Source organism: Balaenoptera acutorostrata, chromosome 7 (assembly GCF_949987535.1).
Source record: "Balaenoptera acutorostrata chromosome 7, mBalAcu1.1, whole genome shotgun sequence".
Taxonomy (NCBI): domain Eukaryota; kingdom Metazoa; phylum Chordata; class Mammalia; order Artiodactyla; family Balaenopteridae; genus Balaenoptera; species Balaenoptera acutorostrata.
Window position 1 is genome coordinate 78,389,924 of NC_080070.1, and position 24,617 is coordinate 78,414,540.

The 24,617-nt window shown below is 38.5% G+C and overlaps 1 protein-coding gene across 7 annotated transcripts in view; it reads left to right on the forward strand.

Moving 5' to 3' along the window:
• LOC103002339 (phosphatidylcholine translocator ABCB4) overlaps window positions 1-24,617 on the forward strand; it is a 92,909-nt gene that overhangs the window by 19,517 nt on the left and 48,775 nt on the right. For 5 of the 7 annotated variants that reach the window (XM_057550536.1, XM_057550535.1, XM_057550532.1 and 2 more), the window contains 9 exons: window positions 1,285-1,435; window positions 7,158-7,215; window positions 8,525-8,716; window positions 10,181-10,352; window positions 11,962-12,086; window positions 15,032-15,203; window positions 17,277-17,390; window positions 18,452-18,562; window positions 18,785-18,910. In XM_057550536.1, coding sequence (XP_057406519.1) covers window positions 1,285-1,435; window positions 7,158-7,215; window positions 8,525-8,716; window positions 10,181-10,352; window positions 11,962-12,086; window positions 15,032-15,203; window positions 17,277-17,390; window positions 18,452-18,562; window positions 18,785-18,910 — 1,221 coding nt within the window. Of the gene's footprint in view, window positions 1-1,284; window positions 1,436-7,157; window positions 7,216-8,524; window positions 8,717-10,180; window positions 10,353-11,961; window positions 12,087-15,031; window positions 15,204-17,276; window positions 17,391-18,451; window positions 18,563-18,784; window positions 18,911-24,617 lie in introns of those variants that run through there. The other 2 variants (XM_057550534.1, XM_007170289.2) reach the window with 2 other exon arrangements.

Consider the following 24,617-nt stretch of genomic DNA (forward strand, 5'->3'; position numbering starts at 1 on the left):
TCTCTAGTTGCGGCGAGCAGGGGCTACTCTTCTTGGCGGTGCACGGGCTTCTCATTGCGGTGGCTTCTCTTGTTGCAGAGCACGGGCTTTAGGCGGGCCGGCTTCAGTAGTTGTGGCGCATGGGCTTTAGAGCGCAGGCTCAGTAGTTGTGGCGCACGGGCTTAGTTGTTCCGCGGCATGTGGGATCTTCCCGGACCAGGGCTCGAACCCGTGTCGCCTGCATTGGCAGGCGGATTCTTAACCACTACGCCACCAGGGAAGTCCGCCCTGCTGTTCTAAGCCTCAACATCCTCCACTTCCTCTGCGCTCCCCATTTCTTCTTCAGCTAATCCTCCCTTACCTTTCAAGATTCTACAATGAGCGTCATCTCCATGAGCAAGACTTCCCTAAAGCACACACTCACGCACTCCCTAATGTTTGTTGCACTTCACTGTGGAGCTGCCTTCTAAAAGCTAACTTAAACCTCTTAAAGGGATCTTATCCTCAAAACCCAGAGGATCTGTTCCCGCCAACCCCTTTATAATTCTCCCTTTGAACTATTCTGAATGTCTTTCTTTTTAAATTTTATTTATTTATTTTTGGCTGCGTTGGGTCTTCATTGCTGTGCGCGGGCTTTCTCTAGTTGCGGCGAGCGGGGGCTATTCTTCGTTGCGGTGAGCGGGCTTCTCATTGCGGTGGCTTCCCTTGTTGCAGAGCACGGGCTCTAGGCATGCGGGCTTCAGTAGTTGTGGCATGCGGGCTCAGTAGTTGCGGCTCGCGGGCTCTAGAGAGCAGGCTCAGTAGTTGTGGCGCGGGGGCTTAGTTGCTCCATGGCATGTGGGATCTTCCCAGACTGGGGCTTGAACCCATGTCCCCTACATTGGCAGGCGGATTCTTAACCACTGTGCCACCGGGGAAGCCCTGAATGTCTTTTTAAAGGACATACTATGTGTGTGTATGTAAATGATGTCTACCCCTAGCTGCTCAGGAGCTCTGGAAAATCAAACAATATTTCTTAATGGAACCAAACCTTCATCCCTTCTGATTATATTGCACTTATCCAAATAAGATAGTGATTAAATGGAGTTAGATTGATTTCCTCACAGAATACAAGATAAATAGAATCATGAAATTAATCTGTCAGTGATTGGATTGAAATTCTTTCTTCCCTAATACCTTTATTTGCAACCGTTACAAAAGTACTGACATTAAATAAAAATCCGAAGAACATATCATTGTGACAAAAGAGAAATCCTGTTACACAAGCTAAGTATTCTTATCTTTTCTTTTTTCTTTTTTTTTTAGTTTCGATATTCTGATTGGCAGGATAAATTATTTATGTCCTTTGGCACTATCATGGCCATAGCTCATGGGTCAGGTCTCCCCCTCATGATGATAGTATTTGGAGAAATGACTGACAGATTTGTTAATATTGGAGGAAACTTCTCCTTTCCAGGTAAGCATTTCTCTATTTAAAAAATATATATGTATTTTATATATATGTTTAATTGAGTGGAAGATTAGAAATTGATTTTTCTATTCATCAACTACTTGCTTCATGGTTCGGACATCTGGGTGACTCCAGATATCACAGAAGGGGTTGTAACATTCTCAGAAAACTTCCTCAAATACTCATTTAAATTTCAACAAATAGGTGTATGCTATTTGACTTTAAATATAGAATAAGGAAATATCCATCTCCAGAAAGTTTTGCATTTAAATAAAGTAAGGAAGTCAGTCTACTTGAGGACGGTGGAACTATAACAGAGTATGTCTTTGCAGTGTCCATCCCATTAGTGATTACTGATGAGCTTCAGAATACATCAGTTTGCGTGGTGGTACTTCTTAGCTATGCTCAGCTTGTAGGTCTGTTTCTGGTTTTCTTTTTTTATCTCCCCCCATCCTTTTTGCTAAAATTAGACCCACTTTCTGTCTCTAATTTTTGGATCAACAAGGTTGACTGTTACTTGATAGAATACTAAAGAGTGAATGGACTCAATGTGAGAATGATGTGCTTTGATACTCACTCAAAGGACTATCATTACTGAAGAGCCAAAGGAATCCCATAAGTTAATGTCATCTATGTGAGAGGCTGTGTCAACAGCATTGGAGTGCGGTTTCAATGGACAAAGTTATTTTCATATTAGCCAGATTTAACACAGAAAGGAAGATGTTCATGCTTTCTACGAAGCATGATAGCTCAGTTCCTCCCAAGAGAGACCTGTGGGCACTAGGCTGGAGAAGACCAGGTGAAGCTTTACTGGCACACAGATGGTGGAATAGAAGGAAAACAACTGATAAAGGAAAGGCAGCTTTCATAGTAAAGATATCTGAGAAAAAGTGGACTCTGTAATTTAGATGACACTCAGAGTTTTCAGTGTTCACTGATTGACAACTACATATTTGGTTAGCATTGTAGGGCTTAATTGTAATTACCTAAGAGAACATGATTGCTTAATTTATACAACAGGAAAAAAAGCTGTACTTTACATAAACATTGATGGATATTAATGCCTTTTAGAAGTCTAGTAAAAGCATCCTTCGAAAGTTAAATCAAGCTCCTACAAAAATAGTTTATTTACTCTCCAGCACTATTGTCTCTGAGAAGAACCTCTTTATAATAAAAATAACACCAATAATAGTAACCTTTCATTGTGTGTATCAGGTGCTAGGTGTTATTTCACTTAAGCCTCACAAGAACCGTCTCACACAGCAGGTAATATTATTTTCTGTGACACATGAAGACACTGAGGCTTGTCCAAAATTATACAGTATTAGGGCAGAATTCAAACCCAGGTCTTTCTGCCATCCCAGCCATGCTCATGCCCATATACATTATACTGCCAATGTAAATGGCTTTCTCCTTTAAAAAAATGTGTTTGGGAAAGTTTTAAATGGATTACTTGTGCTTGACCAGTGGCCAAAACTTCAACACAAACACCATAAAGGTAAAATTGGAGTAAGATAGGATAGTTTAAAAAGCCTTCAAGGAAATGAGGAATTTTCTATTTGTTTTCCTTTTACTTCTTATAAGATCTATAGATCTATAAGACACACACACACACATACAGTAGGATGATGCCTATATTCGAACGCATCAATAAAAAATTGGTTTCAACTCAGGATTTTAAAAAATCAGATTAACGAATGAGTGGATAAACAAAATGTGTTATATACATACAAGGGAATATTATTCAGCCTTAATAAGGAAGTTCCGACACCTGCTACAACATGGATGAACCTTGAGGACATAATGTTAAGTGAAAAAAGCCTGTCACAAAAAGACAATTATTGTATTATTCCACTTATGTGAGGTGTCTATAGTAGCCAAATTCATAGAAACAGAAAGTAAGATAGTGGTAGCAGGCGTTGGGGAGGAGAAAATGGCGAGTTGTTGTTTAATGGGCATAGTTTCAGTTGGGGGAAGATGAAAAAGTTCTGGAGATGGGTTGTACAACAGCGTGAATATATTTAACACTACTTAACTATACACTTAAAATGGTTAAGATGGTTTTGTGTATATTATCACAATTAAATTTTTTAAAAAATCTGATGCAGTGCTCTTATCACAGGGGAGTTGGCATTTGGTTCGGTTTTATTCGTCCTATTTTTGTTTTTGCTAACAGCAGAGTAATTCCACAACTTTCTTATTTGGAGCAGTTTGCTTGTCTTTTCTGTGTTTCTAATTATGCAACCGTATCGCTTTGAAGCTGGAATGGCAGACGGGTGCCCTGTACCATGCCCAGGGCTAAATTCAAGGTCTCTCTGGGGAACGGCACGAGCAAGTCACTTACAGACCTGTAATAGCTGGAGTGATAAACTCACCCGAGTTGCCAACTCAGTTTCAGTGGCCTCCAAATTAAATGACACTTGGTCCTCTACAGCCACATTTGTCACTAGGCATATTAGCTGTCTTGGAGGGTTTGGAATGGGAAGTCCCTCAGATGTTATTAATTCCAATGTCCACTCTTTAGTAGTGTGTACAAATAATATTCCCGCGCCTCTTCGGAGAAGACGAAATTGTTACATTTCATACTCAGAGAGCTCATTGGTATGTTTACATTTGTAGAGTTTAGCAAATATCCTGGGGATTGAGAGTAGATAGAGTATTCAGCTGTACTTAGCAGAGCTCGCTGGCTCATCTCAGAGAGATGATGTTTATTTAGAGTCTGTTCTTTAGAATCGTTGGATTCTTGGACAGCTAGACTAAATGGGAGCCAAATGAGAAGGGAATGTTAGAAGAAAAAAAGGTTTAAATTACAAGAGGGCCTGACAGTGACTTACTGTGAACAGAGACCATCCTTGTCAACAGAATAAAGGCTCCGTGACAAGGCTGTTCCCTCACAGTGACTCGGTTGTGCGGAAACTATGCATAAAACATTCCTCGTCCAAACCTTAAGAATGGAGTCATAGGAAACAGTTTTTCTGCAGAGTATTAGGAACCTGAGATTTTATGCCAAGTCTATGTGACTGTAATAATGTAGGAGATTCTGTGGAGAAATCGATGTACCCTGCGTGCCCTTTACCACACAGATGAGAGGAAAAGGCAGTTTTGAGCCCCAGTTACCTTAATTAATTACCCACACTACCAAAGCTGCCTGGACGTGCACCAACTCTGTCCTGTGCTGAGTGTTTCTATATAATAAAAGAAGTGCTGGGCAGAATCAAGGAAGGCAGACATTGATTTACTTTGAGACCCGAAGTGACCTTATGTAATGTCTCCCCATGTAATCCTTAAGGTATATGTTTATTATTTAGGCCCTTACCAGCTTATGACTTTGGGCAAATTACTTAACCTCTATAATCCCTACTGTTCTCACCTTTGAAAGGTAGACCTACTGATAGAATTAAATGAGGCAATTTATGTCAAGTGTCTGGAACATAAATATTGGGGGAAGACTAGCTGTAAGAACTTGGAAATGAAACAGCCACTCTAAGATTCTGTTTCCCCATCTATAAAATGGATGAATTATATGGGCGCTCTCTAAAATGAATAGGCGGCTTCTAGAATTCCCCGTTTCCTCATTATGGGAGGCATTCAGGCAGGCTACAGTAGGAGTTCTCCATCCTGGAACATTAGAATCAGTTGGGGACAGTTTTTAGAATTATGATCTAGACTCAGCCAGAGGTTCTGATTCAGCTGGTCTTGGATGGAACCTGGGGATCTGTATTTTTTTTCACGCTCCCCATGGGATTCTAGTAGGCAGACAGCATTGCAAAGCATTCAACCACATTACTTAAAGACTGTTTAGGAGACTGAAGCCTAAAAGGTAGCATCTGAGAAGACCAGGTCGAGGCCCTTTCCAGATCTAATTCCATGAGATTTCCAGGTCTAGAATTCCAGATTTCGTTCCATGACTCTTCCAGGAACGAGACATCAGCACACATTTGCCTCACCTTTGTCATCAGGCAGCAGAAACTCTTGGTTTCCTGAGGGCTTTGGGGCTCCTACGGTTACTAACCCAGAATTAGATTTCCATTCTTGGCCTGGGACTCTGAGAAAGGAGCAGGTCAAACTTGGAATGTTTGTAGATTCTTATTTCCTAGGAGGGAGGGTCAGTCTGAGTTGGAATATTGGTGTTGGAGGAGAGTAAAACTCATTTTAGGATTTCACCTGATTTCTATGTTCAGGGGGAAAAAATAGCCACATACACATATATCTGCAGGTTTCCTGTGGTTTTGAACAATGGTTTCTACAAATACCACAGCTTCAGGATAGCTTGTCTGCCTCTAATTCGAAACACGGTTCCAGTGTGGCATATCAAAGGTGTCAGATTTATGAACTCAGGAGGGAAATGAGCACGCAAAACTGAACGGATAAGAACAGAAGTAAAATACGGTCTGATTCCTCAAGGATCTAGTAGCTGATGAAGAGCTAGATTAATAAGCAGAAACACTTCACTATGAACATCCGTAGAAAGAACAACCCTGAGGGGAAAATTATGCCACCATCAGGGCCACATGCCTGGTAATTGATCCTGACAGTAGTTTAAAATAAATTTCTACCGTATTTTCCTTTGGAGGAAGATAAGAATGATAACACAGCACCCAGAAAACATGATCTAAGGCTAGAACAAAGACTAGTTTCTCTCCTGGCATCATGGTAAATGGGAAATGCCTACCCTGGTGTGTTTTCTCATCAGTGCTGTGGTGACATTTTATCCTATTATTTTGTGAACGCAGTAGATGTGGGCTGCTTTCTTTTTATTTTTTCACTTTGTGTTTTTCAAAAAGTGAAAAGTCATTACCGCATGAATCAATCAGTGTAGTATAGTGTCAGGAGCTGTATGGTATAGTGTTAGGACTCTCAGCCTACTTGTTAGCTGTGTGACTTTGGGTAAGTTACTTTATCTCCCTGTGCTTCAATTTCTTCATCTGTAAAATGGGAATTGATGAAATAGTCCTACCTCATAGAGTTGCTGTGAAACTTAAACGAAGTAATGCATGTAAAGTGTTCAGAACAATGCCTGGCATATAATAAATGCTCAATAAATCCTAGCTATTACTAAAACATGTAAACCAGAAAAGGCACATGGACATTTTTATCAAATTAGTTCAAATTAAAAGACATTTTCCTTCCAGTTAATACTGCTTTAAAAATACCAAAATACAGGACTGCTGATAACCAGGACAGGGAATGCAGGATGGTGACTGATCGCCAGTGATCCACTGACTTGTCTTAGAGCAACTCAGCTATCTTTCTTTTCTTTAATTTTTCTTCCTTTGCAATGAGTGTAATTCAGCCTTTCTATTACTTATGTCGTGAGGAAGCACGTAAGGGAAAACACACACATATAGTAAAGTAAAATCAAAAGAAGCAAGTATCTGGAAAGTGCTTTGTGCCTCTAAGAAAAAAAGTGCCCCTTAAATCTTGTGTCTTCTATGTGGACCATTTCTTTTTTTCTCCTCTGCCTTCTGTATGCCCTTCATCAACTCCTCTCTGCTGCCTTAGGAAGCTGCTTTGCTTAAAGGCCCAAGACCTCTAGGAAGGGGGCTGAACCTGGGAGGGCTTAACTTCCCCCAACTGGACCCTAAATGCACCTAAACCCTTGGGCCCTTTCCATGAGTCAAATGACAAGAGTGACTTGAGAGTGAAAAGGAAAGAGAAAAAAGATTTTTAAAACCTGGCAGTGCCTTTCAAAAATGTCTTATTTTTGTTTTGTTTTGTTTTTATTTAGTGAATTTTTCCTTGTTAATGCTAAATCCAGCCAGAATTCTGGAAGAAGAAATGACTAGGTAATTGGCTAATATATGTATATATACATATGTACTTCTTTATGGTGTACTTCTAAAAAATATTTTATTTGAAAATAATTTCAAACTTACGAATAGTTTTAAGAATGTACAAAGGGTCCCTATATATGCTTTACCTTTTGTTAGACTCTTTAACCTATTGTTTTCATTTATTCCCCCTCCCCTGCCATTTAAATAAGCTGCACAGAGTATGACCCTTTACTCATAAATACTTCAGCATGGTTCCTAAGAATAGGACCTTCTCCTTACAACCACAGTACACTTATCAACCTCAGTACATTTAATATTGATACAATACTTTGATCCAATCTACCATCTGTATTCCAATTTTGTCCATTGATCCAGTAATGTCATTTATGGCATTTCCCCCCTCATTCAGCCTTCTTCGTAGAAATCCCAAAAGCCTGTCACATAACGTTTGTATGTTTACTTATCAATTAATGCTGCTGACGTAAATGAATACCGTCTGTTTGCCATAGCAGGCCTGAAAGGCTTCTATCTGGAAACAGTTTGTAAAATGATATAGAAAATATATTTGAGAGTATTGAAATTGAATTTATTACTTTTAAAGATACTAACTTTTGGGACTTCCCTCGTGGTCCTGTGGTTAAGACTCCGCGCTTCCAATGCAGGGAGCACAATTTCCATCCCTGGTAGAGGAACTAAGATGCCACATGCTGCGGGGCGTGCCCAAAAAAATAAAAATAAAAATAAATTAATTAAAAAAAAATAAAGATACTAACTTTCCTCTAATTTAGTTAAGACTTCACTCCAAATTGGTTTGAATTCATGACATTTTAGCATTCTGTTTTTAAAACACCTTTCAACTTCTGCCAATTAGGAAGAGGGTTTTTTGTTCTTTGTGTAAACAATACGGGAAAACTTAATACTAAGAACCATTTTGCATGTTCAGTCTGTTTAGTCCTGTATTTGCAATGTGGTGCACTTTTTCAGTACAGTAAGATATGCAAGTCTAGAATATGAATTGTGAAAGAGTCAAATTGTGTTTACAAACTGTCAATATCAGTTTAAACATGGTTCATGAACACCATTATATTTTTTGCAGTTAACCACAAAACTTTATTTTACCTTTGGCTGATAATTCAAGTGGATAGATTTGCCATTATCCTCTTATAATTTAAGAAAAGAGAAAAAAATTAATGTGTGTTTGTTACAATGTCCTACACGGTCTTTGTGATCTGTCTGTAAATTTACTAATTCCCAGTTCTGAATATTTCTCCCCAAAGAGATTAAGACTATATTTAAATGAAACTTTTGAATTATTTTCCAGATATGCATATTATTATTCAGGATTAGGTGCTGGCGTTCTTGTTGCTGCCTATATACAGGTTTCATTTTGGACTTTGGCAGCTGCCCGACAGATTAAGAAAATTAGGCAAGAGTTTTTTCATGCTATTCTACGACAGGAAATAGGCTGGTTTGACATCAATGATACCACTGAACTCAACACTCGGCTAACAGAGTAAGTATATTGTTAGCACCACACTTTCATAAAGAAATTAACTGCTAAGTATGTGAAAATTTGTCAAAGGAAGATTTTAAATGAAAAAAAATTTTTTTTCCTAGATTAAGCATTTGGTATGTATTGGGAATAGATCATCTGATAGCCATCTTTAGCAATTACAGCCTATGCCGCAGTGTATTTTCCTTATGTTAGTTTTTTTTGCCTTAGTTATGTAGTAGGCGTATTTGAGGAATGAGCTTACATCCTTTACTTATCTCTCATGGAGATAAACAGATATTTATCACGGGCCTGACAGATATTAAGATGACCCTCAAGATGGATGAATGAGTGAATCAATGATTGAATGAATTCACCAAGAGACTTGTCTTAGTACTTGTTGACTCTTCACTTAGTCAACAAATATTTGAGGGCCTATTATGTGCCAAACAGTGTTCTAGATGTTTGTGATATACCAGTGAATGAGACAGAGATCTCTGTCCTCTTGTTGCTTACGTTCCAGCAGGGGGAGATAGATGATAAACTTTTTCTGACTGGAGGTCCTGGCAAGAGGGTAGTGAGCATATGAGGTCCAAGAGGAGGCAGGATCAGAGCATGTAGGGCCTGGCTGGCCTCAGCTTTGCCACTGGGCGTTTTTGATCTGAGGAGTAGCATGTTCAGATTTCCATTTTCAAAGGGTCACACTGGCTGCTGTACTGAGAATAGAGTGGGTTGAAAATATCATCAAGGGTAGAAGCAAGGAGCCCTTCCCTATTCCTGTTGCAATGCCCTTCCTAGCTCCTGCTTTTTTTTTTTTTTTTATAATTAACATTCTTTTTTTTTTTTTTTTTTTAATTTTATAGCTACTTTATTTATTTATTTATTTATTTTTGGCTGTGTTGGGTCTTCAGTTCGTGCGAGGGCTTTCTCTGGTTACGGCAAGTGGGGGCCACTCTTCATCGCGGTGCGGGGACCGCTCTTCATCGCGGTGCGCGGGCCTTTCACTATCGCGGCCCCTCCCGTTGCAGGGCACAGGCTCCAGACGCGCAGGCTCAGTAGCTGTGGCTCACGGGCCCAGCTGCTCCGTGGCATGTGGGATCTTCCCAGACCAGGGCTCGAACCCGTGTCCCCTGCATTAGCAGGCAGATTCTCAACCACTGCGCCACCAGGGAAGCCCCCTAGCTCCTGCTTTTAAACAAATTGACTCCTACATTCAAAATGTTAATGTTTCTCTAACAGGATTAACTAATTGAATAGCATCAACTTTTAATGATGTTAACTTCTTAGAAGCGTGAACTAATCCTGAATTTCTTCCTTTGTACGGTATTTAGGTGGGGAAAAATGTCATTCAAGAGGCTAAGACTGTGAAAGAGGCTTGCAGGAGTCTGAACAAGTGTTGCCTGTCTCTGTGTTTGTTAGATGTCTGCTTCACCTTTCTGACTGAAGACCTCCTGCCTGTAACCACTTAGGTGTGATCTTTTTTAGTGACATCTCCAAAATCAGTGAAGGAATTGGTGACAAGGTTGGAATGTTCTTTCAAGCAATAGCCACGTTTTTTGCAGGATTCATAGTAGGGTTTCTCAGAGGATGGAAGCTCACCCTTGTGATAATGGCTATCAGCCCTATCCTGGGACTCTCTACAGCTGTTTGGGCAAAGGTATGTGAAGCGTGGGCATTCCCATGTGTGTTAACCCACGCAGACAGAGTTATTTTCAGTATGCAGGATTCTGGTACTTGTGCAGATCCATGTTAAATGTCATTTGAAACCACACCCAGGAGCATGTTGTTAATCTGGTGCTCTAATAAGGAAGATTGTTTTTAAAGTGATTCAAAATGTCACAGTTATTACCTCAGTGTTTTTGGAACTGTTACTACTTTAGGTAAATCTTCTGGCATACTAATTTAAATTACGTAAATGGTCATGTCCTTATTTCAGGAAACATAATTTAAAAATATGACATTCCTTCAAACTATTGCATGAATATAAAACATTTAAATAAGTTTAGATTTGTCCTATTTATTTTTAATTGTTACCTGTGACAGTTAAATGGCACTCTGACAATTTTGCCTTGCAGTAAAATCCACAAAACCTGTTCTATTTCAACCAGCACTCCAGAGTTGAGAAACTTTACTGGCAATTTTTCTCATTCTGGGGTTGATGATGTATTTAGTAGACTCTGGCATCTCTTTTGTTTTGATTCTTCCTTTACTGTTCTCCTGCAACATCTTGTTTAGCCATCTTATTCAGTAGAATGCCCGTGAGTAGGTCTGGAAGTATGGTTTTCAAAGTGATTAAAAATCGTGACACAATAAAAAAAAGGATGGTGCATCCTTTCCAAGCAGTAAGGTTTTATTTTAGTTTATTTTGCAATTAACAGAGGAAAAACAGTAGTAGATACAGAACTCGACACTATTCCCAGAAACACTATCTAGAGAATTACATGTGGATTTCCTTTTGCTGACTCTGTTACCGAATCAAGTCCGGCTGCTCGCGGCTTGAAAAAAATCAATACTTGCAAAAGTTGGTAGAAAGGAAAGTTGCTTTTAATCAGAGATGCTGGCAGTCTGGGGAGATGGTGGACTTGGTGTCCCCCAAAAACCATCTCTGAAGATTCTGTTCAGTCATGAAAGCTTTTAAATGGAAAAGGGGAAGTAACCTCAGTTCATTGTTGAGATAGGGGGTCAGAATCATCGCCCTCCTCCACCGCGTGCAGGCTTGCGTGCAGGCTTGTTGACCTCTTGTGATCTTTCTTTAGATGTTATCTTGTTCACACAGTTTATTCACGAGATTACTGAAGGGGAAGCTAGGGAAAAGACCTGGTCATCTGTTAATTACTTATTCTGCATTTCTACATCTTTGATCTATGGAAAGAACCAGCAAGTTAGGCAAAGTATTGTGTGATCAAAAGATCTGAAAGGTGTGCTAGGGCCGGAGGTGAGTAGAGCATGGGGGCGCCTGGTTTAAGGTTAGTGACAAGACCAAGGGGCTTCCTGCAGAGAGCTCTTTCCTGCAAAGGGCGCTTTCCTGCCAAAAGCTGCTTACGACTCCTCTTGGGGAGCATATCACCAGGGCGGATCAAATGCGCCCCTTGTAGGGAGTGGAAACAGCCGTTGGATCGGGTACAGTTGAGTGTGGTTTGCTTCATATTTACAGTGTTTGATAAAGGACAGGGTTTGGGAAGAAAAAGTAAGTGAAAGAGTTGATCAGACTGTCTTTTAACATTTCTCCCCATACAAAAGGCATGCAATGTTTCTCTTTTTTCCAGATACTCTCAGCATTTAGTGACAAAGAACTAGCTGCGTATGCAAAAGCAGGTGCTGTGGCAGAAGAGGCTCTGGGGGCCATCAGGACTGTGATAGCTTTTGGGGGCCAGAACAGAGAGCTGAAAAGGTCAGAAGCGTTCTTTGTCCACTAGTTCAAAGAACCCACTTTTACATTTTGTTACTTATTCATTTGTGATATGTGCCTGCTGCTTTTCCTTTACCTAATATTAACCCCTCACCCACAAAATATAGGCACCCTTTACTGATGGCTAGAGTTTAACGTCAGACTTTACGGCAGGGTTCTGACCTTTTTATGTTCCGTGGACTTCTTTGGCAGTCTGATGAAACCTATGGACTCCCGTCATAAAATAATGATTTTAGGGGCTTCCCTGGTGGCGCAGTGGTTGAGAATCTGCCTGCCAATGCAGAGGACACGGGTTCGAGCCCTGGTCTGGGAAGATCCCACATGCCGCGGAGCAACTAGGCCCATGAGCCACAACTACTGAGCCTGTGCGTCTGGAGCCTGTGCTCTGCAACAAGAGAGGCCGCGATAGTGAGAGGCCCGTGCACCGCGATGAAGAGTGGCCCCCGCTCACCGCAACTAGAGGAAGCCTTCGCACAGAAACGAAGACCCAACACAGCCAAAAATAAATAAATAAATAAACAAATAATTTTTTTAGGGGACTTCCCTGGTGGCACAGTGGTTACGAATCCGCCTGCCAATGCAGGGGACACGGGTTCCAGCCCTGGTCTGGGAAGATCCCACATGCCACGGAGCAACTGGGCCCGTGAGCCACAATTGCTGAGCCTGCGCGTCTGGAGCCTGTGCCCCGCGACGGGAGGGGCCGCGATAGAGAAAGGCCCGCGCACCGCGATGAAGAGCGGTCCCCGCACCGCGATGAAGAGTGGCCCCCGCTTGCCGCAACTGGAGAAAGCCCTCGCACGAACCGAAGACCCAACACAGCCAAAAATAAATAAATAAATAAATAAATAAGAAAATCCTTAAAAAAAAAAAAAGCAGAGGTTCCCTACTCCCCTCTTTTTCATTTTCTGTTTTTCTGTTCCTTAAGCCCTCCTCAAAGCCAACCTATGCCTGGTTCTCTAACTCTTCCTTTTTCTCTCTCACTGCTGCTTCCTGTACACAGTAGCCCACACACCTCAGGATGAGTGTAATCAGTGCCTCTCCATTAGCAGCAGTAAGCGAGCCGCCTCAGCGAAGGTAATTACAGCATGTCCACCACTGTCCCTGGAGCCCCGTGTCACGTTGAGGCTGACGTGCCCGCACCTTGCGGCCGGGCCACCTGGGACTAAGCAGTGCTGGGCATGGCGAGCTGGCTGTCTCCCCAGGGACGCAGCTCAGCTAAATGTATGCATCGTCCAACACTGAGGAAACAACACTGGAGAGTAGGGTGCTTTAAGTAATTGAAAGACATAATTTTTGGTGGCAACGTACATTTTAAAAAAATGAACAAATTCTCAATATCTTATTTGGTTAAACTGAAAAAGATATCATCTTGTTTGTCTTTTGTTAGAAATAGAAACGCTCTAATGTATGTGGTATTTTCTCTAAAGTCTCATTGTATGTCAGTGGATTTTTTTTTTTTCTGATTTTAGGGAGCCAAAATCAAAATTTGTAGACTCTTTGCATCTAGCATGGAAGGCTTAACTGAAATTGATGGCAAAAATATTGTTATTTGACAGAACCATTCTAGACATTTATACCTTTATGTCAAATCCTAGAAGGCAGTAATATGAATTTTAATTAATATTCAAAAATATGACAATAATAGAGAGCCATATTTAGGAAGACATTAAATTCTAAAACAATAGTAATAATAATAGGAATAGGAATTATCAGGTTTTGCCAACTGTATGCCAGCACTGTACTAACAACTTTCTATCATTATCTGTCAACCTCATAATCGTCTTGCAAGGTAGGCATTAGTAACTCCATTTTATAATGCCATTTGCAGCAACATGGATGGACCTAGAGCTTATCATCCTAAGTGAAGTAAGCCAGACAGTGAAAGACAAACATCATATGATATCGATTATATGTGGATTTTAAAAAAATGATACACGTGAACTTATTTACAAAAGCGAAAGAGACTCACAGACATAGAAAACAAACTTATGGTTACCAAAGGGAAAAGGGAGGGGAGGGATAAATTAGGAGTTTAGGAATAACATATACATACTACTATATATAAAATAGATAACCAACAAGGACCTACTGTATAGCACAGGGAACTATACTCAATATCTTGTAATAATCTATGAGGTAAAAGAATCTGAAAAAGAATATATATATGTATGTATAACTGAATCACTTTGCTGTACACCTGAAACTGACACAACATTGTAAATCAACTATACTTCAATTAAAAAAAGAGTAACTCCATTTTACAAGTGATGAAACTAAAATCTAGAAAAGTTGAGTGAGAGCCTATATCCCATAAGTAGTGATCACCTTATAACCTTGTACCCAGGCTTGACAGTTGAAGGTCAGCCTGATCAAAACCAAAACAAAACAAAAACCAAACCAAAGCAAAACAAAAAAGCAAAAGCCCAAGTATAAGTACACAAACATGTAAAATTCCTGTCCCTCACCCAGTGGGACTGTGGAAGGAGGGTTTTCTCTGGAGAAGACAAATTGGCCTGTGTTAAGAATCTGTTTTAAGAGTCCCAAATAGTATTTACATTTTGGCGTCATTCCTGGTTGGCTTGGCTTGGTTTCTCTTCTTCCACCTTTACCTTGACTTGTGATGCTGGCCATGAAGGGATGGTGAGGTTCTCCCAGGGATGGGAGTTCAATCCTGGAACAGCTATGGGAACATTGGTGGGACTGGTAGGGACCAAGGGAGATGGGTCCAGGCCAGTAAAGAAAGGGCTCGGATGGGTTCTAGTCCTGGCCAATCCTGAATCGGTTGCGTTCCCAGGAAGCCAGGTCTCACCAGGGGTTTCTTACTTTTATGGCTTTGTGCCTTAAACCTCCAACTATCAAGGAGGTGAATATGGCTCAGATTATGGATTGTTTTCTTATTATCATGTTTTCCCCTCATTTTCTGGTAGGTATCAGAAACATCTAGAAAATGCCAAAAAGGTCGGAATTAAAAAAGCTATTTCGGCGAACATTTCCATGGGCATTGCCTTCCTGTTAATATACGCGTCATATGCGTTGGCCTTCTGGTATGCATCCACTCTAGTTATAGCAAAAGAATACACTGTTGGAAATGCAATGACGGTAAGTTGTTTTCCTAATATTTATGAAGAATCTGAAAATGTTGTTTATCCATCTACCTTTTCTTTTCTTTCATTCTCCTCCTTTTTGAAGGATGAGCCATGGTTATAGGCTTTTTTCATTCTGTAAATCTTTGCTCTGTCCTGTGGGCAGAGCTGACCTTCTAGAATACACAGGGCATAACATGTAGATAGACCAATTGAGAAACATATGGAGCATATAAATTTAAAAAAATGGAATGAATTTATGAATGAACAAATGTATATTGGCGCCATCCTCATTCTGCCTTTGAGTTTCCTTATATAAGAAAGTAAACATTATTATACATAGGTCATACTATGAGAGAATGTTAAATTTACATGATATAAAACATCAGCTATCCAAATACAAGATGAAAAGTTATTTGTTTCTTTTTCTTTTACAAAATGAAAATAGCTTCCTTTTTATGATTATAAAAATATATACTAGTTATACAAAGAATTAGAATAATTTTAAAAATTAGAAATTACTTAGAATTACTTATGATCTAATAATCCATATATACTTAATGATAACATTTGGTATATATCTTCCGGATTATTTTCTGTATGTGGATTTTTTTTCCTTTCAAAACTGGGATTGTATTATGCATACCTCTTTGTAAACGTTTGATAAACTAGCAATGTATTGTGACCTTCTTTCCACATCAGTGACGGTCAGGGCAACACGTAACCATTCAACTAGCCATGTTTTAAAACCTGCACTTCCCTGTCTTTCTAAACAGAGGACATGGAGCACTATTTGACCCCTTGATGATGACTTAGGGACATTATGAACATTTATCATTTCAAAATGTTCTCTAGGGTGGTACCTTCAGACTACATTGACGTTTTGGGGCTGTTTGGCTGGATGAGCTTTCGTCATTGCTGAGTCTGTTGTTTTCTCCTTTTGGTCTCCTCTCTGGTTGTCAGCTCGGAAGCTCTCCACCTCTCTTTACTTCCTCATTTGCTAAATTTTTTGAAGAAAGGAGGTTGAATCCTGACTCTGCCATTCACCCTTTGTGATGAGTGTGCCCTCTCTGGCCTGGTCTCCCCATTTGTAGAATGCAGACAGTGACTTCTCCCGAGTAGGGCTACAGCGTGATACCCATGATGCAGGGAGCCCAGCGATGCCCTCTGCATAAAGACTGAGAACTCTAGCACATTGACTTCATAGCATTGCTTTTGGTAGAGACGGTTTTGCTCTCTTAGTGGTCTTTCTCTGTATTGCAGATAGTGGATAGATATTTGAGAGATATTTGAGTTCTGGGTATGTGAAGTGTTACTGTTACCGTCTTCTGAGAAAAAACAAACTATAAGTAGATGTTTCAGCATGCCCAGAGATAAAGGAGTCATTTCTCTTCATTTATGTTTTCTTCAGTTAACGTTTGTTGATAATCTGGATTCCTGAAGCTATAGTGTTGACTTTTCTATGTCAATTTATTTTCCTAGTGAAAAAATATAAAGGGAAATGTGTTAAGTTTGTGTGCTATAGTACAGAATAATTGTATAATGGAATTATTAATCAACGCACACAGGTGTGATTTAGTGTTCTATAATGTGTGAACTATTACTTTTTATATTAAAAGTCTTACCAAAATATGTATTAATACATAACATAGTACTTTTTAAGGAAAATTTCTTGGGGCCTAAATCTGTTTTATCTTGAACATTCTGTGTAATTCCATGCATAGTTAGAGAAAATCATATAGGACTGAAAAATAATACTGATGGAAAATGTTTTCCTCTGGTGGCAATAGCTTCAGAATCAAGGAAATAGGTTTGAAAAATCTTTCTGACTTTGTCTAAGTCTAGGAGAAGAGCAACAGATAGTTTGGCAAGCTAGACAAAAAAAATATTTTTGAGACTGAAGAAACCCATTCGTGCAATAAAATGCTATAGTAACCTTGTAAATTTTACTCTTTTGCCAAAAAAATTTTAAAGGGATAAACCTAATCTCGATCCTTTGGGTAGTGTATGTTCCAAACAAATCATATTTGAGATGATGGTGGACTCCAGAATAGGACTTATAACTTTTCCTTGTGTTCTTTTTGCTCAGGTCTTTTTCTCAATCATGATCGGAGCCTTCAGCATTGGACAGGCTGCTCCTTGTATTGATGCTTTTGCCAATGCAAGAGGAGCAGCATATGCGATCTTTGCTATTATTGATAATGTGAGTCATTTATTATTTTAATGCCGAAAAATTCTTTGAGGTCTGGCTAATTAAATCTGGCTTTCGGTTAAATGTCGCGTGAAAATTATGCCAAGTGAACAACCTCTCCTTAGTAATGAATGAAATCAAATGCCTCTTATTAATATTTCTGAAAGTTTATCTTTAAATAATCAAATAGGACTGATCTCATTTTGGGAAAGTACATCTGCACTAGTGTGTTATTATTAGAGTTCAAAGCAAAGATGTTTGTCTTCCTAGTTTTCCACCTTTTCTCTTTCATTTTGTAGCCAGACTAAGAATATTATGATTTGTATACAGGATGAGTGGATGGAAAAATTACTGGTGGGACCAAAATTGATAGTATGCCTTGCTGTGGGTTGCCCCCTGTGGGAAAAAAAAAAAAAAAAAGATCCCTGTGCGTATGATATAATTTTGAATCAACTATATTGCATAAGTTGTACTGACTACAGTGAAATAAAGAAAATCATTTTGACATAAGTATGTCACTGCATTTACACAGAGAAAATGCAAACTAGGTAACTGAAATGTGATTGTTTAATCCAAGCAATTCCTATTTCATTAATCTAAGTTATGAGAAAATTGTTCAGCTTCTGCGTATATAGAAAATTTACATCGTTCTTAAATAACTTGGCTCTAACCAATTGTTCAATCTTCTCAACCCAGTCCATTACATTTGTTGTTTAGGAATAAGCTAATTTTCACTAAATGCTGAAATACCTGGATATATCCATGATAGTATGTTTTTGTTATTGCAGCTGTAGGAATGTGCATGTTTGCCCATTTAGAAAATTTATGAGGATATGCCAGAAACTTAAAGTGAAATATCGTATGAAATGAAATGAATACATCCCTTATGTACTTTTCAAGAAAAGCCTATTTTCTGAGAAGGAATATTTCCTTAAACACACAAACACGCACACACCATCTTCAACTTGAGATGCCATTCTGGGTCCTATTTTTGGAATTTGCTGAAGCAGATTCCTTAAAAATACAATTGTTTGTCCTATGATGGAATAGTCATTGAATTTTGTTTTATTTAGAAACCTAAAATTGACAGTTTTTCAGAGAGAGGACACAAACCAGATAACATCAAAGGGAATTTGGAGTTCAGAGATGTTCATTTCTGTTATCCAGCTCGACCTGATGTCAAGGTATTGTAAGTAATGTTTATAGGAATTCCTAATTCAGAGTGATTGTTTAATCATCTTAAAGAATCCATAGTCTCTATTATTTTGATATGTATGTGCTTTTTTCCTTTTGAGATTATATTCCCTTATTTGGTACTTTTTTTCCAAATCTAAAATTGAATCAGATTACTCCCCTTTTAGGCTTTTGTTGTGAAGTGTGTTATTTTTCTCTCTTTTCCCTCATAGATCTTAAAGGCCCTCAACTTGAAGGTAGACAGCGGTCAGATGGTGGCCCTGGTTGGGAACAGTGGCTGTGGGAAAAGCACAGTGGTCCAGCTGATACAGAGGCTCTATGACCCCACAGAGGGCATGGTAAGTGGGAAGAGCCATGTTCTCCAAAGTGGGAAGCTGGATACCAGTTAGCCCTTTGAAATTGTTTTGCTTTGTTTGGTTTGGTAACAAATTTGCATGTGAATCCAATTTTGGTAAAAAGGCTATAGAATTGTAGTGCATCTGGATAATGCATTCAAAACCTTGGGCTGTTTTTTTTTTTTTTTTTTTTTTCCAGTTTTTTTTTTTTCCACACACACACACTGTATTTTATTTTTACAAGAGATAAATAGACTGACACCAAGCATTGTACATGGATGACCACAACAAAAGCAACAATGATTGCAATTACCAAACATGAAACACACTCATACTATGTCATAATATTGACATTCAGTCCAGTAATCCTCCACTGTAACAGCTCCTTTACTTTGCAGTGAAAACTGATTTGTATATTCTTTGCCTCTGAGTCCTTGTGGGATTTTTTTTTTTTTAATTCAGACAGAAAGTCACAAAAATTATACTCATCCTCATCAGTTCACTCAGTCCCATGTAATTAATTTTTTTTTTCATCTTGATCTTTTGTTAGCACTTTTATGAGTTCATCAGTTTTTCATTAGAGTTCTGAAAATGCTTATTCATTCAGTTCAGCAGTACAGTCAGTTACCAGAAACCTGTACTTGTCAGAGTCTTTTCCATGAATTTCTTGAAGATGAAACCCTTTTATAGGAACATATTTGCAAAATCATCAGAGTACACCCAGAACTGTCTGTAAATGACAGAAGACTTAAAAATGACCATGGTTGAAGATTTGATGAAAGTTCATAATAATGCAGTTGACAAGAAAATTAGTTATTTCTGAGATATACATTTTAAAGTAGTAACTAGGATTATTACTTATAACCTTATACCAGAACATATAAGATTTTTAGAAGTTTCCTGTAATGTCTGAAACATTTATATTAACATATTTCCATACATATTTCCATACAAATACAAATATAAGATTTTTAGAAATTTCATGTAATGTCTGAAACATTTATATTAACATATTTCCATACATATTTCCATACAAATACAAATATAAGATTTTTAGAAATTTCATGTAATGTCTGAAACATTTATATTAACATATTTCCATACAAATAACCCAATGAAAGTTTAGTATTAGTTGTTTTGTTTGTTTTTTTATACTGCAGGTTCTTATTAGGCATCAGTTTTATACACATCAGTGTATACATGTCAATCCCAATCACCCAATTCAGCACACCACCATCCCCACCTCACCGCAGTTTTCCCCCCTTGGTGTCCATATGTCCATTCTCTACATCTGTGTCTCAACTTCTGCCCTGCAAACTGGCTCATCTGTACCATTTTTCTAGGTTCCACATACATGCATTAATATACGATATTTGTTTTTCTCTTTCTGACTTACTTCACTCTGTATGACAGTCTCTAGATCCATCCACGTCTCAACAAATGACTCAATTTCGTTCCTTTTTATGGCTGAGTAATATTCCATTGTATATATGTACCACAACTTCTTTATCCATTCGTCTGTTGATGGGCATTTAGGTTGCTTCCATGACCTGGCTATTGTAAATAGTGCTGCAATGAACATTCGGGTGCATGTGTCCTTTTGAATTACGGTTTTCTCTGGGTATATGCCCAGTAGTGGGATTGCTGGGTCATATGGTAATTCTATTTTTAGTTTTTTAAGGAACCTCCATATTGTTCTCCATAGTGGCTGTATCAATTTACATTCCCACCAACAGTGCAAGAGGGTTCCCTTTTCTCCACACCCTCTCCAGCATTTGTTGTTTGTAGATTTTCTGATGATGCCCATTCTAACAGGAGTGAGGTGATACCTCATTGTAGTTTTGATTTGCATTTCTCTAATGATTAGCGATGTTGAGCATCTTTTCATGTGCTTCGTGGCCGTCTGTATGTCTTCTTTGGAGAAATGTCTATTTCGGTCTTCTGCCCATTTTTGGATTGGGGTGTTTGTTTCTTTGATATTGAGCTGAATGAGCTGTTTATATATTTTGGAGATTAATCCTTTGTCAGTTGATTCATTTGCAAATATTTTCTCCCATTCTGAGGGTTGTCTTTTTGTCTTGTTTATGGTTTCCTTTGCTGTGCAAAAGCTTTGAAGTTTCATTAGGTCCCACTTGTTTATTTTTGTTTTTATTTCCATTACTCTAGGAGGTGGATCAAAAAAGATCTTGCTGTGATTTATGTCAAAGAGTGTTCTTCCTATGTTTTCCTCTAAGAGTTTTATAGTGTCCAGTCTTATATTTAGGTCTCTAATCCATTTTGAGTTTATTTTTGTGTATGGTGTTAGGGAGTATTCTAATTTCATTCTTTTACATGTAGCTGTCCAGTTTTCCCAGCACCACTTATTGAAGAGACTGTCTTTTCTCCATTGTATATCTTTGCCTCCTTTGTCATAGATTAGTTGACCATAGGTGCGTGGGTTAATCTCTGGGCTTTCTATCTTGTTCCATTGATCTATGTTTCTGTTTTTGTGCCAGTACCATATTGTCTTGATTACTGTAGCTTTGTAGTATAGTCTGAAGTCAGGAAGTCTGATTCCTCCAGCTCCATTTTTTTGCCTCAAGACTGCTTTGGCTATTCGGGGTCTTTTGTGTCTCCATACAAATTTTAAGATGACTTGTTCTAGCTCCGTAAAAAATGCCATTGGTAATTTGATAGGGATTGCATTGAATCTGTAGATTGCTTTGGGTAGTATACTCATTTTCACAATGTTGATTCTTCCAATCCAAGAACATGGTATATCTCTCCATCTATTTGTATCATCTTTAATTTCTTTCATCAGTGTCTTATAGTTTTCTGCATACAGGTCTTTTGTCTCCCTAGGTAGGTTTATTCCTAGGTATTTTATTCTTTTTGTTGCAATGGTAAATGGGAGTGTTTCCATAATTTCTCTTTCAGATTTTTCATCATTAGTGTATAGGAATGCAAGAGATTTCTGTGCATTAATTTTGTAACCTGCAACTTTACCATATTCATTAATTAGCTCTAGCAGTTTTCTGGTGGCAGTTTTAGGATTCTCTATGTATAGTATCATGTCATCCGCAAACAGTGACAGTTTTACTTCTTCTTTTCCAATTTGTATTCCTTTTATTTCTTTTTCTTCTCTGATTGCCGTGGCTAGGACTTCCAGAACTATGTTGAATAATAGTGGTAAGAGTGGACATCCTTGTCTCGTTCCTGATCTTAGAGGAAATGCTTTCAGTTTTTCACCATTGAGAATGATGTTTGCTGTGGGTTTGTCATATATGGCCTTTATTATGTTGAGGTAGGTTCCCTCTATGCCCACTTTCTGGAGAGTTTTTATCAGAAATGGGTGTTGAATTTTGTCAAAAGCTTTTTCTGCATCTATTGAGATGATCATATGGTTTTTATTCTTCAATTTGTTAATATGGTGTATCACATTGATTGATTTGCGTATATTGAAGAATCCTTGCATCCCTGGGATAAATCCCACTTGATCGTGGTGTATGATCCTTTTAATGTGTTGTTGGATTCTGTTTGCTAGTATTTTGTTGAGGATTTTTGCATCTATATTCATCAGTGATATTGGTCTGTAATTTTCTTTTTTTGTAGTGTCTTTGTCTGGTTTTGGTATCAGGGTGATGGTGGCCTCATAGAATGAGTTTGGGAGTGTTCCTTCTTCTGCAATTTTTTGGAAGAGTTTGAGAAGGATGGGTGTTAGCTCTTCTCTAAATGTTTGATAGAATTCACCTGTGAAGCCATCTGGTCCTGGACTTTTGTTTGTTGGAAGATTTTTAATCACAGTTTCAATTTCATTACTTGTGATTGGTCTGTTCATATTTTCTGTTTCTTCCTGATTCAGTCTTGGAAGGTTATACCTTTCTAAGAATTTGTCCATTTCTTCCAGGTTGTCCATTTTATTGGCATAAAGTTGCTTGTAGTAGTCTCTTAGGATGTTTTGTATTTCTGCGGTGTCTGTTGTAACTTCTCCTTTTTCGTTTCTGATTTTATTGATTTGAGTCCTCTCCCTCTTTTTCTTGATGAGTCTGGCTAATGGCTTATCAATTTTGTTTATCTTCTCAAAGAACCAACTTTTAGTTTTATTGATCTTTGCTATTGTTTTCTTTGTTTCTATTTCATTTATTTCTGCTCTGATCTTTATGATTTCTTTCCTTCTGCTAACTTTGGGTTTTGTTTGTTCTTCTTTCTCTAGTTTCTTTAGGTGTAAGGTTAGATTGTTTACTTGAGATTTTTCTTGTTTCTTTAGGTAGGCTTGTATAGCTATAAACTTCCCTCTTAGAACCGCTTTGGCTGCATCCCATAGGATTTGGGTCGTCGTGTTTTCATTGTCATTTGTCTCTAGGTATTTTTTGATTTCCTGTTTGATTTCTTCAGTGATCTCTTGGTTATTTAGTAACGTATTGTTCAGCCTCCATGTGTTTGTCTTTTTTACGTTTTTTTCCCTGTAATTCATTTCTAATCTCTTAGCGTTGTGGTCAGAAAAGATGCTTGATATGATTTCAATTTTCTTAAATTTACTGAGGCTTGATTTGTGACCCAAGATGTGATCTATCCTGGAGAATGTTCCGTGCGCACTTGAGAAGAACGTGTAATCTGCCGTTTTTGGATGGAATGTCCTATATATATCAATTAAATCTATCTGGTCTATTGTGTCATTTAAAGCTTCTGTTTCCTTATTTATTTTCATTTTGGATGATCTGCCCATTGGTGTAAGTGAGGTGTTAAAGTCCCCCACTATTATTGTGTTACTGTCGATTTCCTCTTTTATAGCTGTTAGCAGTTGCCTTATGTATTGAGGTGCTCCTATGTTGGGTGCATATATATTTATAATTGTTATATCTTCTTCTTGGATTGATCCCTGGATCATTATGTAGTGTCCTTCCTTGTCTCTTGTCACATTCTTTATTTTAAAGTCTATTTTATCTGATATGAGTATAGCTACTCCAGCTTTCTTTTGACTTCCATTTGCATGGAATATCTTTTTCCATCCCCTCACTTTCAGTCTGTATGTGTCCCTAGGTCTGAAGTGGGTCTCTTGTAGACAGCATATATATGGGTCTTGTTTTTGTATCCATTCAGCCAGTCTATGTCTTTTGGTTGGGGCATTTAATCCATTCACATTTAAGGTAATTATCGATATGTATGTTCCTATGACCATTTTCTTAATTGTTTTGGGTTTGTTTTTGTAGGTCCTTTTCTTCTCTTGTGTTTCCCACTTAGAGAAGTTCCTTTAGCATTTGTTGTAGAGCTGGTTTGGTGGTGCTGAATTCTCTTAGCTTTTGCTTGTCTGTAAAGCTTTTGATTTCTCCATCGAATCTGAATGAGATCCTTGCCGGGTAGAGTAATCTTGGTTGTAGGTTCTTCCCTTTCGTCACTTTAAGTATATCATGCCACTCCCTTCTGGCTTGCAGAGTTTCTGCTGAGAAATCAGCTGTTAACCTTATGGGAGTTCCCTTGTATGTTATTTGACGTTTTTCCCTTGCTGCTTTCAGTAATTTTTCTTTGTCTTTAATTTTTGCCACTTTGATTACTATGTGTCTCGGCGTGTTTCTCCTTGGGTTTATTCTGTATGGGACTCTCTGCGCTTCCTGGACTTGGGCGGCTATTTCCTTTCCCATGTTAGGGAAGTTTTCGACTATAATCTCTTCAAATATTTTCTCTGGTCCTTTCTCTCTCTCTTCTCCTTCTGGGACCCCTATAATGCGAATGT